Source organism: Eschrichtius robustus, chromosome 15 (genome assembly GCF_028021215.1).
Source record: "Eschrichtius robustus isolate mEscRob2 chromosome 15, mEscRob2.pri, whole genome shotgun sequence".
NCBI classification, from domain to species: domain Eukaryota; kingdom Metazoa; phylum Chordata; class Mammalia; order Artiodactyla; family Eschrichtiidae; genus Eschrichtius; species Eschrichtius robustus.
Genome location: NC_090838.1, coordinates 31,822,370 through 31,839,827, shown reverse-complemented (window position 1 = coordinate 31,839,827; position 17,458 = coordinate 31,822,370). Strand labels below are relative to the sequence as shown.

General features: G+C 41.5%; 1 protein-coding gene across 2 annotated transcripts in view; it reads right to left on the bottom strand.

Annotated features, from left to right (window-relative positions):
• Window positions 1–8,078: 8,078 nt before the first annotated feature.
• Window positions 8,079–17,458, bottom strand: part of ARHGEF33 (Rho guanine nucleotide exchange factor 33) — a 46,707-nt gene continuing 37,327 nt past the window's right edge. The window contains exons 15-16 of one of the 2 annotated variants that reach the window (XM_068564068.1): window positions 15,686–15,825; window positions 8,079–8,208 (exon numbers count right to left, since the gene is read on the bottom strand). In XM_068564068.1, the coding sequence (XP_068420169.1) occupies window positions 8,079–8,208; window positions 15,686–15,825 (270 nt within the window). Of the gene's footprint in view, window positions 8,209–9,992; window positions 10,045–15,685; window positions 15,826–17,458 lie in introns of those variants that run through there. The other variant, XM_068564069.1, reaches the window with a different exon arrangement.

The window sequence follows — 17,458 nt, the reverse complement described above, 5'->3', positions numbered from 1 at the left end:
CTTATTTTCCATTTTTGACACCATGAAGTGCATTTTCTGTCAACTGTGAGCAAATTTCCCTTTTGCCTTTAATGAAAATAGTGCATTAAGTAGCCAATTGCTGCAAAATTATAAAGCAAGTTAGCTAAAGGTGGATCACATTGGACTACCACTCAAAGAAACAAGATGCATAGTGGATGGAAGTCACATGTGGTGTGGCTTTATAGGGAGAGTGCACCTGTGCCAGATGCATGCCACTTTCCGTAGCTGCCAAATGTGCCTTTAATTAAGAACATCTCTGATTTTTTTCTTCAGATCAAGTCAGCATTTGGGGGCGGGATCAGGGCAGGGGACTTTGGGGTGCAAATATCTGGTGAAACACACCAGAGAAGAAGCCTTTGTTTGTCAAAGTGACACGAATAATTTCAGTTGAAACGTGTTTATGTATATATATGTGTATTTGCCTTTGTTTAGTAGCACGGTTATTTGCTAAAATAATTGTCCAAAAAATTGCTGTCAGTCTTACTTTGATGTAAAAACAAAGTTTGGTCTATACATCTAATATGGCCTTTGTACCTAACCATGTTCGTAGGTAATCTTTGTACTCTGTGTGCAGCAGTATTTGGTTTGCATTTAAAGTGAAAATAACGGCTGTTATTTTTCTGGCATTACTAAGACAAACCGAAAAATAATAAAAAAAAAAATGCCTTACATAGCCCACAAGTGTATTATTTTTGCATGTATTTATTTTAGAAGGCAATATTTTAATGTCATTAGTGATTCTCATTTTAGCTCATACTTTCCATAGAAATAGTTTGCTCTTAATCATGGTCTTGCTTTGGAGGCGCTTCTTCCTGTATCACAGTATTATAAAAGAAGTTGAATACTTCCTTCTGTATCAAGCTCTATGATTGTAGTGAGTGGGAGGCCCTTGGGATGAAAATTAGTACTTTAGTGACCTTGGGTGTCACCTGGATGAAGCTGCAGAGGAGGGCTGAGGCATTTGTATTCCATAAAAGAAGTTTTATTAAGATACCACAGTTCCTCGACAGGCAGGTTTTGCTGAGACCTGCTGGAACATGGCAGCCTGACATTCAGCAGTTCTTTCTAGGTTTGGCATAAAAAGATACAGCTTACAGTTGTACACTGTAAAGAATTATGCAAATATGAGGTCATTCATGGTGAACTACAGAACGTGAAAACTGATGAATCCTTAAGAGATCTAATACCCTAATTTTAAAATTGAAGTAAGTGAGATGACTTAGCCAACATCATGTGACAGTCAGTGATTGAGACCACTGACTCAACTTTGATTCCTGGTATTTGGAGGACTGCTTTCAGGAATAGTCAAAATTCATTGTTGTGGTTTTTTTTTTTTTTTCACCCCTGGTTTAAAGACACAAAATCATCAGTTTGTACAAATTCCATTTGTAGGCCACTGTGAAATCCAAGTATGTATTATTGAGTATATTCTAGATAATCAATTTAAAAGCTATAGGAAAATAACATTAATATTGATTAGTCCGACCTGATTCCACATTTGCTCTTGAAACATCACTTCTTTTGAATTTTAACCAGGTGGTTTGTTTTTTTTACTTATTTTAGTCACTAGCTCATCACAGATGCAGGGCACTTAAGACTCTAGGGTTCAGCCACCAGCAGAGCCTACCTTTTTGCAGACAGATGCATGTAGCAAGGAGGGCTTTGGTAGAGTACAATTCCAAAAAAGCAGTTTATAGCCATTCTACTATTTTAGGGCTCTTGATTCTTATTGGAGGCAAGAAGAAAACTACAGCCCATTTTTAGAAGCTGGTTTCTCTACCTTCATGACTCATCTAGAAAAGGAAAAACTGTTGTGGAGGAGTACAACAAGCATGTGCTTTGGAATCACATTCCTGTGTTCACATTCTGGTTCCGTGACTTACTAGATGTGTGACTTGGGAGAAGTTATTTAAATAATCTGAGTCTGTGTTTCTTCATCAATATTTGAGGTCAACAGATCTACTCTTTGGGACTGTTGTGAGGTTTAAAGGTAATATGTATAAAACCCAGTGCCTTTCACAGAGTGAGTGCTTAATAGTAACTAAAGTTATGAGGCATATGTTTTCAGAGTTTGCCTGCTTTTAGATATCTTTTAAGAGGTTGATGGTTCATCCTGAAGTTCCCATAATTTGATTCTTTACCATACAGCTTCCTTTGATGTTTACACTTAAATTGGTTTTGAGTGACCTTAGTTATAAGCATTTGTTAAGGGCCCATCTGACTATTCAACAAATATTTATTGTTTCAGGTACAGTTTTGATGTTAGGAATATAGCAATGAACAAAACAGACAAAAATCCGTATCGTGGGATTAATAATCTAGTGAGGAAATGCAGACAATAAGTAATAAGAACAAATAGATATATGTTAGAATGTTGTAAACTGCTATGAACAAAAAAGCAGGCAGGACAGGGTGACTGTGAATGTAGGGGCAGGGGAAGTGACACCTAACCAGGATGGTGAGAGTCAGCCTCATGGAGAAGGGGACATACGAGTAAAGACTTGAAGGAGGTGCAGGAATGAGACATGCATGTATCTAGGAAAAGAATATGTGAAGTCACAGGGAACAGTCAATTCAAAAGCCCAGAGGCAGGAGCATACTTAATATATCTGAGGAATAGCGAAGCTACTTGTGTCTGGAGAGGAATGACTGTGAGTGAGCAGGAGGTGCCGTCAGAGGTTTAATGGGTCCAGATCACTCATAATGACTTTAGCTTCTGTTTGAGAGAAATAGAGCCCTTAGAGGGTTTGAGCAGAGAAGTGACATGATCTGATTTACATTTTAACATGATCACTCTGGCTGCAGTGCTCAGAATGATTCGGGGTTAAGAGTGGGACTAGGGAAGCTGGTCCAATAGAAGGCAGATTGGCCAGGGTGACAGCAGAGGAGGTGGTGAGAAGAGGTCACTGATAGACTGGAATGTTGGGTTTAACAGAATTGTCAAGGATAACTTCCAGATTAGGGGCCTGGCAATTGGAAGGACAAAGTTACCATTAACGGAGGTGGGGAAGATTTGGTTGAAGCAGGCTTGGACATGTTAAGTTCAATAAATATATAAGACACCTGAGAGGTGCCAAGGAGGCAGCTGGAGATGTGAGTCTGGAGTTTGGGAGAGAGTTAGGGGTTGAAGATATAAAATTGGGAGTCACTTTCATAAAGATCATATTTTAAAGCCAGCAGTCCAGATAAGATCACCAAAGAAATGAGTACAGACTGGAAAAAGAAGAGATCTAAGCAAAGAGCCCTGGGGCTTTGTAACCTTAAAAGGAGGAGAGAGCCTCCTCACTCCCGAACAATTAGACCAGGAAGGAATGAAGGAGAAAACCAGGAGCCTGTTGCATCCTTGAGGCCTAGTAAAGAAATTACTGATATTTCCGAAGAAGGAAGTGATCAGTGCCTCAAATGCTATTTGATGGGGGAGTAAAATGACTAAGAATGGACTGTTCATTTAGCAAGGGTGAAAATCACCGATGCCCTTGACAAGAGTGGTCAGGGGAGTGCTGTGGGTGGAGTGAGTTTAATGAGGAATGGGAGGAGAGAAGTGGAGCAGTTTGCTCTTTCAGGTTTTACATAAAAGGAAGCCGTGAACTGAGACAGAGTTAGAACCATCAAGAGAAGGTTTCTTTTGCTTAAAATGAAAGAAATAAGAGCCTGTTTGTATGCTGAAGGGTTTGCACCAGTTGAAAAGGAAAATGTGATGATAAGAGGGGATGCGATCTAGTGTTAAGTGGAAACAACACACTTAGAAACACAGATGGGATCCACAGCAGTCCTTCACGTAGATCCCACAGTCTTCAGATGAACAGGTTTACGTAAATGAGGAAGAAACAACACATTCAGTCTTCCTGCTAAGAATTAGAGCATTGAATGCTGCTATCTCTGGAGGCAATGAGGCAAGAAGAAGGAATAAAAATATCTCTATGGATATTTAATAAGTTTGATAACATTAAAGATTGTACACTAAGCTCTTTGAAAGCAACAATAAATTTTGGAAAATAAGTTATTTGGTTTAGGTACAAAAATATTGACTATTTTGAATGTCTGACAATTTCCCAAAACGATATTTTCTGCACTGCTTACAGCACATCCTTATGTTCTTGTGTTTAAAACTTAGTCTAGTGTCACACATCAATTTCTAAATTTTTCCCTTAAAATATAGAGGGGTCTCTCCATCAATTTTCTCAACCTTTTTTTAATCTGTTTCCCTTTTTGAAAAACTCTCTCTCACCCGTTTTTCCGTCATCCTCTCCCTACCATGTGAGATCCACTGGCCTCTGCATAGATATTCGAATGCTCACAGGCTGAGTGGGGCATGCACATCTTTAAGTGAAATCAGCTCTCAGGATAAGTTAAATCCCAAGTGTCCCCAGAGGCTCAGGAAGAAAGTTATTAATGGTGATATTTCAAGAGAAAGTCTAGTCTGAAAACTAGACTTAATTTTATTATACAACTTAATGTAAGACATTCATATTATCATGTTTCTAAGTGCATGCAATTGATTATGTAGCATATACAGTCAATTTTACCACTTTATTATAAAAAACACTGATCATGTATATATGTATATTTTTAATCCAAATCTTACTATGTATAATAGCAAAGGTCACAGATGGTAAATTAAATAATTCAAAAAGAATCATTTGGGTTTTCATGAACTATCAGTTTTCTGTAACCCAAGGTAAGTATAATCCTTTATTCTGTCCTAAAATTCAATCTATGTTTAGAATCTGAGTGCTGTGGTTTATATACTAAATCATTCAATTCATTGGTCTAAGAAGTAGTGGCTCTAAAATTTCAGTGGGCCGAAGAATCACCTGAGCGCATTTAAAATGCAGATTCATGGGCCCCACTCTGAAATATTCCAGTAGAGTGGGACTGAAATAGTACCCAGGAATCTGCATTTTTACAAGTGCCCTCATAGGGAAGATAGTATATTAGTACAGACTTGAAGGAGGTGAGAGAATATGACAGACACGAGGTGCTACAGAAACACCATTCAAAGGGTTTTCCCTGAGCAAGAAAGAGGCTTTGTAATTTCAAGCAAACTATTTGTCATATGATGAAATACCCCACCACATGGAACCCCGGAGTGTTGGTCCGTAAATCCCCAGCTCTCCAAGGTCCCAGTTCTGGCATCAGAAAAGCAGGACAATCCTTGCTTGGGGTTCCATACAGACCCCGCAAGAACACAGAAGGGACCTGTGGCCACTGCCAGCCCGTGCAGAAATAGCCACTTAATCTTTTGGTGGAATGCTTCTTTCTGCTTATTCACTCAAACACTTCCAGGAGCTATCTGTGCTCTCCTTCTCTGGAGGACTGGAGGCAACAGATTTTATCAATTGCCAAGCTCTTTCCCACCCTGACTTCATCCCTAGTGCAACATTACATTAAATATCATTAATCAATATCATTAAATATCCTATCTCCTCTGTCAATTTACAGTACTACCTAGACTGATTATGAAATGGGTCAGTACAGCACAGAAAAGAGTAGCAAACTTTTTTCTTTTTAATGGAGAGATGTTTTCTAATGCGAGATGCTAAGACAGTGGCAGTGATGCCTTTACCTGCTTTTGAAGACAACTGTATTTTATTTCCTTTGCGATTGATAGTTTTCTTTAAAAAAAAAAAAAAAAATGAAAGGCAGGAAAGTAAAGTGACAACCCTGAAACTCTTTGGCAAATTATGAGTAGAAATTAATTTCTGTGACCTCTATCTTTTAGAGCACCAACATTAACGTTGGCATCAACTGCTTACTAAGCACCTAGAATTCTAGAGGTGGAAAGAATTTCAAAAGATACGGTACAGCTCCTGCCCTTGCAGAGACTTACATTGTTGTTGGGAAGACAAGACACATAGATCAAAAGATAGACAAGTTACACCACTAGAGGCCACAGAAAGATGAGGAGGCTTAAACTGGGTCTTGAACATTAGCAGAGAGGAAGGAGGCCAGAGTAAAGACGTGAAGCAAGAGTGAGCCTGAGCGAGGTGCATGGCTTGCCAGGAAACAATAGCAGCCCCGCTTAGCTGAGGTACAGTAGTTCAGTAGGACTGCAGAGAGGGAGCTGGTAGCCAGAGAGAAAACCTGGAGCTGCACTGGAGAGAGAGAGCCTTCACTGTCAAGTCAAGGAGTTTGGAATTTGACTACAGACAAATAAGAACAGTCAAAGAGTTTCACACAAAGCAATATTTGGGAATATTCACATGTTAAGAGATGTGTGGGATTGATGGGGGCAGTTAGAAAGCTACCAGAAAAAAATCCAGATATCAGATGATAGAGACCCAGAGAGTAGCAGCATTAATTATTACTAGTTTCATAGGCTACCTTCCTAAAATATTACTAAATTGAGTTGTGCTACAGATGTAGCATCAAGATTTTTCAAAGGGTGTTATCAGAATGAAACTTTGGGATGTATGTGATATTTTTGAAACCTTCCCAGTAATTGATCATTTTTATGATAAACAATATGAAGGGGAAAGAAATTTTGTTTTTTACATTTTATTTAAGAGGTTATGTCTCCTGTTTCACTTTTCATGTCCAGTCAATTTCACACTATGCTTTTAAGCACTGCCCCCCAAAACATCTTTGGCCTGATAATAGAGAGAAATCTAATTTCAAAGGAGTTCATTAATTTCAGAAAAATGAAAAGCTTGGCTTCAAATATTATTGGAAACTCCAAAAAGTTGGCAGTGATCCTGTAACTGTTCCAGACTCCTACTGTTCCAAATGCTAATAGATGGGTTCCTAATTAGTCGTCAGACAAGGAGAAGAAAACTTGTAACACAAGTGAAACTCCCCCTATTTTATCAAACAGTAGTCACTAGAGGAACAGCCTCTGGAGAAGTCAGCTGGAGTACCAAGATTCTGAATGAATAGTAACCTATGCCCCTAATTATACAGAACTGCTGAGAAATAGAGACAGATTGTTTCAACCTAATTTTTTTCTATTATGATTCTGATGCTTGGGGCGTGTCAAGGATGTGGGCCATCTTGGGCATACCCATGTGGAAAGAGAGTATATTTTATTACCCCATAGCCAGGCAAGCCTCATTGCAATGATTTCTCCGCCTGCACTGTAAGAAAGACCTTTCTCTACAACTTACTTCTGGAAAACAGAATAAGGTAACACTAGCGCTAACTTTTCATTCTGACTTGGTGTTTGTAGCAACCACTGTGTATAAGCCATTGAAGTACTGATGCTGGTGACAAAATCAGTGCTTTTTCCCAGTCCATGCGGTCATGAGTGTGTGTGACACTCAGGATCACTGGTGGATCTTTGAATCCTCAGTACTCAATAAAACACAGACTCTGGATTCGTTCCCATCTGCAGCACAACCCACATGAGGGAAAATGTTTCTTTGGCCTCCCAGTTTCTAGAGAAATCACTGTTCACTGCACTGATTTTCATAACCATAGAACAAAAGGAATACTACTCTTAAGGTTCTCTTCCTATTTGGAGATCAATATGTCTTTAAGCTTTGAACCTTCTGTGTCATGGTTTAAGCACAAATTTTCCACAACTCATATTTGCAACATGTAAAATACAATTCTATTAACTGATCCTTTGCCTTAAGGGATGTTAGGTATTTGCCTTGGGGATTTTGAAAGACATATGGCAAGACAACTGGCCCCTAACATAGTGTATATTAGTCTGAGAACACTGGGATGAATTAATATGCTAAATGCCTAGGAAGCATAAAGTTCACATCCATGTTAAATATGAACATGCTCAATATTATACTGGGGAATGACCTCAAGGTGGAAGTTTCTGTTCTTACAAACATTTATTTTCCTCCAAATTTATTGTGTTTTTCTGTAATGCTGTGAAAAGTCTTCACTTCCCTTTCCCCAGGTGTTGTTCAAAAAGCAAGCTCTCAACCACAGACTAATCTTCATCTTTTCAATGTCTTGTATGTTGATTTAGTTTCATATGTAAGTATTTATATTAGTTTTCCTCAGGGATTTATACATCAATATATATATATATATTCCTACACAGATATATACAAGCCTTTTATCCTCATCTTACCACTTGACAATACAACTTTAAATATGTTTTACACAGCTGTTCCTTGGTCAAGGTCATTTGCAAGAGCAAGTCGGTTTCTGAAGAAATCTTGTTTGGTGGGTGAAGGATCCATTGAGGGATTCTCATTAGTTTTTTCCCTGTATTCTGATCCACTGGACCTAAAATCTCAGCACACAGATAAAGTACAGGTTGATTTGGTTTTAATTGTTTTCAAATATTTTATCTATCCAAATTGTTTTGCAATTGTAAAACAGTTGCCTCCTAGATCTGGAATAATTTTTACTTCCCCTGAATTTCATGACTCAGGACATGTGTAACTAAGATTTGCAGTGAACATAAAGAATTTACCTTTCTAATGCTTTATGGGGACAGTTGTGACAATTGTGTATGTCAGTGTAAGAAATTGTGTAATAACATTGTCAAAGGGGAATAAAGGCTTAGAAAATTCAATAAATCCTATTTTGATTCGATGAAGTAACTACTCCACAAATTAGCAAGGCCCTTAAATTTTAAGGGATGGAATTCATTGTTCTCAACCAAGGTTATCAAGGGCCTTTACTTAATTTGGGCGTTACATTACAAACTCTTGCTTTTGCTTGTTTTCATTTTAAAATGAAAAATTTATTGAAGCCAACCACACATATATGCTACATTTGGTAGAATGCAGAAATTAGTACAGTAATCAGATTAGGGAGATTCTATTATGTCAACCACCACATAGGAGACCAAGCCCAATCAAGAGGCAACAACTCAAAACAGTCCAATTGAGTCCCCAGTCGAGGGTGTATTCTTCCTTTCTCTTGGTTAAGCCAGTTGGGTAATCCATTCCAGCTCTGCACCTTCTCCAGTTTGTTCATGTCAGAAGTCCCTAGAGGGAGGAGGCTTTCTGGAAATAACCTCTGATAAACTAGGCTGGGGCCCTTTGGCTAGCTTAAACTCTGAGCTAAAATGAGTAAAACTAGCCCAGTGACTTAAGAACCAATATCAAAAGACCTCATGCAAGGTGTATGACAGTGACATTAGACATGAAGTTCTTTGTCCAAAGCTCCTGCACAACTGAGCAAGTTCTCCATATGCCAAGGCAGAGTCAGGCATGCTTCCACTATCCACAAAAGAAAGATAAGTTCTTTCACTATCATTGATATGCTTTGAGTGTCCTCATTGTTGCTATTAGATAAGTTAATTACGACTATCATTTACTGAATTAATTGGGCAGAGTTCAAACTCCTTTACATTATTCAAGGAAAGAAGTTGGATCCACACAAAGGCTAAAACCCTGATGTCTGGAAGCCCGATGACTGATTAGATTTTTTTTACTTTTTGCCCTGATATTTGGTATCACAGATGAAACCCTAACTGCCTAACACACTTTCTACGTCTGGTCAGTAAGGAGCACTTTTCCGCTATATCCCAGTGCATATTCTCTATCCAACCCAAGTACATCTGGGTATTCATTCAATAAGATGACAGCTGGGTGGGGTGAAAGTCCTCTTCCTTTTCAGCGCAGAAGCCCCCTTGGAACTCTCCCTTGAGACCACCTCCACAGGTCCCACCCTGAAGCTCCAGGCCTTCTCTCAGAACTCCCAGCTACCTCCAGTTCAGATCTTCCCTGGTTAGCACACTGCCCCCAAAATGTTAGGAAGATAGATTTTTGACCATGTCATTCTTTCCCCATATCTTCTGTTATCCAGAAGACTAAGAACGCCTAAGGTTTGGGGGGCAGGAAGTAGGAAGCAAGATTTGAATCTGGCTGGTGTTTCTTCTCAATTGTTTTCCCACATGACAGTTTCTCATCAGAAAGTCATTGGTCAAAACTTAAAATCTTTACCTTCCATTTCCCCTCTTAGCTACGTCTGATCTCTCCAAAACCCAACATGTCATACTTTGATGGTTCCAACATGCAACTGTTTCATGTTTACCTGGAAATGGGAAAGCTTTGATGTCACCACCAGCCCCAAGGACCACAGAAATCTTCACCAGTTGCGTTCCCATTTCTGAAACAAATGCCAAAATCGCCCTGTCTAGTTTTCAAAGTCCACAAACTCAGCTTAGTTTTTTTTTTTAACTGCTCTTCTCACAAACCACCTTCTCTATGTCTGCAGGTGTGTGAATGGCTCCGCAGTTCTTGATATTAACTAACAATTAACTAATGGCTAACTTGTTAATCATTTTCAAAATCCAGCATTCTACTGTAGCTATGACTAAAAGCTCATTTTTATCCTTTTAAAGATATTTTTAACTGATTTCTTTCTAATGAAATATGGCCACCTCAACTCATGGATTCCTCCAAAGGTGTGGCTCTCGAGTAATGCTTACCTAAATTACTGAGACGTAAGCTGCACGATCTAGGAGAAAGAGCTAGTGTATTTGCTTTTATCCCCTTTCTCAATAAAACGGAAATGGCTTTTGAGTTCCTGGGGCCATTTTGGCTGACTGCAGGGCAGACCTGGGAACACATAAAGGGCCAGGCAGGCAAACGCTTGCTGGGTAAGGGTAGGATGGCTACTAGTACATTCCGACACAGCCATCCAAATATTTGACGGGAAAAGAACAGACCTGTCGCTAACTTTCCTTCCACTCAACTGACAGAGATGAAGAAAAATCACAAGTTGGGTGGGTCATACAAGTAGCAATTTCCTACGGTAAGCCTTAAAGCTTGTTTGTTTGGAGTGGGGGAAGGGAGGAGGGCTGGAATTAGTGCTGCAGGACCCTCTGACTTAAAGAAGGGTTGGTTTTCTGGTGGAAAGACTCTGCCTTGAAAGCTTTAGGAACATGCAGATGGAGAAGTAAGGGAGCAAGGGAACACCCATCCTGTCGGCCAAATCAGTTGGCCCAGGTAATCAACAGGGTGACAAATGAACGTTCATTTAATGTATATTTGTAGAGAGGTTACTATGTTCTAGGTACTAAACCTTGTAGCTAGGTTACTCTTACATTTGGATCGTAAGCTCCTAATGACAGTACCTAGAACACTGAAGATCCTTAACTTAGTGACTGATTTCAGATGACCTACTGAGTAACATCTGTAATCAGGTTTAAGTAAATGTTATCCCTTCAGCCATCTCCTTCAGTTTTCAAGTTGTATAAGGAAGTGAAATGGGAAATGAGAGAGAACCCCAATGTGGGTAAGAATAGAGGAAGAACTTGAGATAGGCTCTAAGGAGGTAGAGAAGAAGGTGAGGGTAAAGTTATCAATTGATTCTTTAGTAGTCCTTCTTTCTATTACATGGTCTGTTCCACAGCCAAGGCTGAGTAAATGCAAAGACAGCTGATAGGACACAAAAGAAGTGGATTCACTGACACTCAATCATATGGGGCCCTGCAGAAGTGCTCTCTCTGCAGTGTGTGGTTAAGAAAATAAGAGATCCTGATGCGACTGGTAGAGGGAGGGTGCTGACTGGGAAGGAGACACTCTGAGGCATGTGAGTTACAAAGTGCTAAAGAGGAAGAAATGGGTGAGGAAACAGAATTAATCATTTGGAAGCCATATTCTTTGTCTTCCATTCCCCCCAGAGTTGAGGATAAAAAGAGAAAGCATCTACATTCCCTGCCCCTAAGCTGTTTTACGTAACCCTTTTTCCCCCATGCACAGCCCCAACCAAGACTACTTATTAGCCTAAGTGCAAGATTTATATATAAAGATGAAGTAGCATCTGTCTCAGACTTCAGGACAGTCTAGATTTAAGTTTTTGAAAGCCTCCAGATAGATCCTTGCAGAATGGGATAGTCTGCCTACCGTCCTGCTCAAAGGCAGGGGGACAAGGATTCAGTCCAGCATCAGTCTATCACATTAGGTCTGTTCCTGGCTTCTAAGAATCCTCATTGAAAATTTTTTTAATCATTTAACATTTTCCAACTTTAAGATATGCAGTCTTTATTCTGACCAATTCTGGGCAGCTCTCAGGGACACATGACCTGGCATCTACCCAGGACAAATGTGCCCGAGATAGAAACAATCAGAGCGTCATCCTTTTCCCCAAATATCTTGGGCATTTTTCAGGATTTTTTTTGTTTTATGATGTCAGCTTGACTCTCCCTTTTGAATCCTTGTGGGTAGGAGCATTCGGCCCTCCCAGCCTCAGAGGGAAGAGAACCCTTTCTCAGGTTTTCTGTTGCATCTGGCTCCATGCCTAGCTTCGTCCCGAAGCAGCATTCTGGGTGGGTGGGGCCACCAGCCAAACAAGCCCCTATGGATACAAAACGTGTGTCAGCGCAGACGGGAGTGAGCCTCCAGAGGGCCGTGGGAGAGGCAGGCAGCGAGCCCCTGATGTGACACACGTGGCTTTTCTGGCGCTGGTCCGTTTTGGACCTCTGAGGCCAGCCTCTGACATGACTCCAGTACCCGGGATGAACCACGTCTTGAAGTCCCAGAGCTTGCTGCCAGCCTGACCTCCCGACACATGGGAGGAGAATGGGCTGATTCTCCTTCTCTCTGGTGCCTCCCTGTACCTGTCCGCATGCCTGGCTTCAGGGTGCAAGTTCCTACTAACAGCTGGGACCAACCAAGCCACTCACAATTCCGAGACAAGCATCTCGCACAGCACATGCATATAATAAAGGATGTTCCATTAATGAGAAGAATCGAGTGTTCTCATCTGAGTTAAGAGCCACTCACCTTTCTGTGCTACACTGGGGCCTCCCTGCCCTTCGTCTCTACTTCAGCATAGTGGAACAAACTTTCCATGGTTCTTGGATGAAAATACTCAGGAAAAGCTACTAGAGCTGCTTCTTTATCCCATGCCAAGTCCCCAGAGTGCCCACCGCAGCACCCTGGACACGAGGCGATAAGCAAGCATCACATGATGGTGCTCACAGTTCTACACAAGATGTAAAAAGCCAGGAAAGCCTGCCAGAGGGAGCAGCCATCTGCGTGGCACCACCTTTGCTTCCATCCGTATAACACTTCAAATTTGAAATACAAAGGCAGTACCAGGATTGGTGGCAGCAAGTGGATTGACGCAGGAGGGACTCATCTATGAAAAAGGATAAGAGGACTAAGGGGATCCATCTGGCCCTCTAAAAAGGATCCCAAAAAGCTGCAAGAGGGCTGAAAGCAATTAACCAAAATGAAAATTTGGAGAGTCCACAGCAAGTGCTCAGCACTGAACCAAGGGCTGTGGGAGGCTATAGAAAGACAAAATCTGGTCTTCTACATGGTGAGTCTTTAAAATTAGAGGTCCCAGGCCACATTAATTTCTTGTTTCAGGTGTTAAAAAGATGTGATCACCCAGACTGATCTACAACAAAGTCAAACTACAGATAAAGCAAATCTCAGGACTAGAAAGCATTCAAGTGGCAATGATCTCCCACCCAGTGTGGCAATCCCTTTCACAGCATCCCTGACCAAGGTCATCTAGCTTCTCCTTAAGAGAACCCACTCCCTCATGAGGCGGCCAGCTCCAGTTCCAGGCAGCTGCATTTTTAGAAAGTTCTTCCTCTTACCCATTGCTCCTAGTTCTGCCCCCTGGATACAGAGAGGACAAGCCCACTCCCTCTGCCTCAGGTAACTGGCAGAGTGTTTTCTTACATCTCTGAAAAACGGGAATTTGTAAAGGAGCCGTGGTGGATCCATTACTCATTGCTTTCTAACAGACAGCACCCAGTCACTATAAATGGCACTGGGCAAAAAGTGGCTGTTTTCCTGGGAAGTACTGTGGTTTAAAAATAAAAATAAGTAAAAATAAAAAGATAGGCTCGGGGCTTCCCTGGTGGCGCAGTGGTTAAGAATCCGCCTGCCAATGCAGGGGACACGGGTTCGATCCCTGGTCCGGGAAGATCCCACATGCCGCAGAGCAACTAAGCCCGTGCACCACAACTACTGAACCTGCGCTCTAGAGCCCGCGAGCCACAACTACTGAGCCCGTGCGCCATAACTACTGAAGCCCACACACCTAGAGCCCATGCTCCACAACAGGAGAAACCACCGCAATGAGAAGCCCGCGCACCACAACCAAGAAGAGCCCCCACTCACCACAACTAGAGAAAGCCTGTGGGCAGCAACAGAGACCCAATGCAGCCAAAAATAAATAAATAAATAGATAAAATAAAATAAAATAAAAAGATAGGCTCAAGCAGTGTCCTTAGGAGTTTGGAGCCCTCAGAAGATTTCAGAAGCCTAAATCCCAGGGTCAGGCTGGAGAGCTGTCTGCCTCCAGTTCTCTCCACCCTGTCAAACCCGTCAGTACGGGGATCTCCCTCCCAATGCAGGGGGCCCAGGTTCGATCCCTGGTCAGGGAACCAGATCCCACGTGCACACCGCGACTAAAGACCCGGAGCAGCCAAAATAAATAAATATTAAAAAAAACCCAAAACTTGACAATAGGTACTGGGTCAGGAAAGATCTAAATCTATGATCCTAGAGAGAGGGGAACAATTCTCAGCTCATTACCCCCTGAATAAAGCGGATCTAGCAATAGTCATGCACGCACGGGGCTACTTTAGCAAAACTGAAAGGGGACTCATGGAGTGGGGCTGTCTCACTGCGGTAGTTTCTCCCCCTTTCCTTCTTCTTCCAGTCACAACAGGTGGGCCCAACAATCGGAGACCTACTAATCTCAGTACTACCCTCCCTATCAGAGAGGAATCAGACAAACCGTCGAAAAAAGTCCTCACTCCAGGCCTGTCCACAATTCTAACATCAAGACCATCATCTAAATCAGGAGAAAGTGATTTCCCTGTGCTTCGTCACTTAGCAACAGCTCTGCAAAGTCAGCGATAGTGTCTTTAACTTTTCCATCCACTAAAATGGGAAGATTTCCTGTTTAAAACTCATTTCAAGAACCTCCTCTTCCAAGAGAAACTAAGTAGCAGGCAAATCTCTCTAAGGGAGAGGGAACAGGCCTGAGGACCAGCGGAGAGAGAGAGAGCCGTCTTCCAGGCAGGCGATGGCTGGACTGGAGACCCCCCCACCGTCAAATGCTAACGCTCAGCTCTTGCTTCTTACATTTCATGCTGGGGTTGGCCATGGTCTCCCAGTCTGCGAGACAGTGCTAATAAGTGCTGACCGAAATGACAGGTGGGTGATTCCACACAGCAAGGACTGAGAATCTTAGAAGGACCACAGGAGGGAGAGAGGCCTTGTTTTTGCCTCCTATGGAGTATGGAAACTCCATTAAAGTGATTTTTTAACTAGGACCCAAGCCAAATCCATTCAATCATTTCTGCTAGGGCAAACACTGGCAGAAGTCCCCAAAAATATGCACTAGCAACCAGGATGACTATAGGCCCCTACAGGCAGAAGCGCTGTGATGCCTTAGAAAACTTTCCACAGGTGGGGAGATCCTGCTGGAGCACCCATTACACCCAACTCCAATAGTGGATCCCACTCCTCCCAGCCACAGGGGATTTCCTAGGGGACCTCCTCTGCTCACTCCTCTCAGAGCACATGACTTTGGGAACAAGGAAGTAGGGCTAAAAGACAGAAGCAGCAGAGGACAGAGCTGAGTTTGCTTTTACTCTACGAGATCACAATGAGAAACATCTTCACCTGGCAGGAATCGTGGCTACTGGGTGCAGGCACTGAGCTTGAAGCAGTTGGGTGAAACCAGGCTACTTGATACTTATTACTGTTAAAACCTCAAGACTTAGCCCACAGGGAAATGAGTTACAATGCTGTCTTGTCTAAGGGCTACTCACTTCTTTTTAAAGAGCTTGCGGAAGGAGCTGCGAAAGCCCCCTTTCTGGTCTTGCCTGGGGTTTTGATCGCTGAAAGATGTTTGTTCACTTTCTCTTTCTTCCTTTGGACAGAATCTCGTGGCGTCTTCTAAATGCATCTCCTGAAAACACAAAAGAGGGGTGTATTTTTACTCTTTTCCAAAGTTAATATTGATCCTGACTATGGGACATTTTTTTTAACTTGTCACTTTCCTCTCCCACTCCAAAAGGCTAATGGCGGGCACCCTATTCCAACCAAAGCAAACCTAGGCTAATTAAGAAACCAGCAGTTGAAAAGAGGATAATTTTCTGCTGAGTGTAGAAGTATTTTCTACATATCAAGGCAAATAGTCTAGAGTAGGGTTATGATATAACAGTAATTAAAGATCAGGAAATAAAGGAAGATTAACTTCTTATTCTGGCAACAATATTGTCTTGCTGGAAAACCAAGAGTAGTCCCCTCATATCCCTGGCTATGTTTCTCTTTCTACAAAATAAAAAAGCTTCTTGATATTAATACTAATTTAAACTCGTGTTCCTAATTCTCCACTTTAGACATTAATGATGGAAGGAGTTTTTGAGAGGTCAGATCTGGTTAGAAATAAATTTCAACTCATATTTCCAACCTGCACGCATGTCTTTTACAATTCTTAATCCATGCTATTTACAGTGTAAAGTTAAAATAAATTTAAAAACAAGCCTCCATCTTTTGTGAACTCTCTAGTTTCTTTTTAAAAAGCAACCTAAAATAGCTACTTAATTTTGAACCAAAAAGAGAAGCCAAGAAGTCAAAGCAAAAACCACCCTGAAACGTTCATGAATTGGATGGGTGAATGCTTGCTGATAGAGAGCAAAGAGTGGGGACGAATTTTTTTCAGGAAACATATGGGTTTGACTTTGAGACCTTAACTCAGGGTTGTAGTAGCAGATCTAGAGAGTCTCTGAGATTCTACGAAGATTCATAACTAAACCACGGAGATCAACACCTTAATGGCTTAGTGTAGCATTTCTGAAAGTGTGGTCCTGGGGCTACAGGATCAACTGGGGCCTTTATTTAAATGTAGACTCCTGAGCCCCAAGCCAGACTATCTAAACCAGAATCTCTGAAGTTAGGCCTAGATAATCTTTTTGCACACTTAGATTTTGAATACCAGCAGTTTAAGGTATGTGCCAGCCCACCTGCACTTAATGTTTATATGAATCACCTGGGAATCTTGCTAAAATGCAGATTCTGATTCAGTTGGTCACGGGTGGAGCCCAAATCCTGCATGTATAACAAGCTCCCAAGTAATACATTTACTACTAGCCCAAGGACCATATTTTGAGAAGTGGGCTTTTAGGGACTTTTTAGGACTAAATCTATTAATAGTTTTAGGAAAATCTGTGGAATCATGATCTTGATAATATCTTGCATTTGTATAGCATTCCATACTTTAGGAAGCATATTCACAACCTTTATCTTATTTGGCCTTATGCTCACAACAACCCTGTGAGGTAGGTATAGATTGTCTTATTTCACAGATGAGAAAACTGGAGGCACAGAGAAGCCAAATGAATTGTCCAAAAGCACACAGCTATCTGGCAGCAGAGTCAGGACCAGAACCGGGATCTCCTGACACCCAGTCAGGTGCTCTTTCCACTAAAGCATAGTGTCTTCTTTCTTGACTCTTAGAACACTAAAGACTAGGGTTTGGTTGGCTCTGAGGGCAGGGGTGGAAGATACACAGAGTATATTTGAGGAGCTGGAACCCTAGG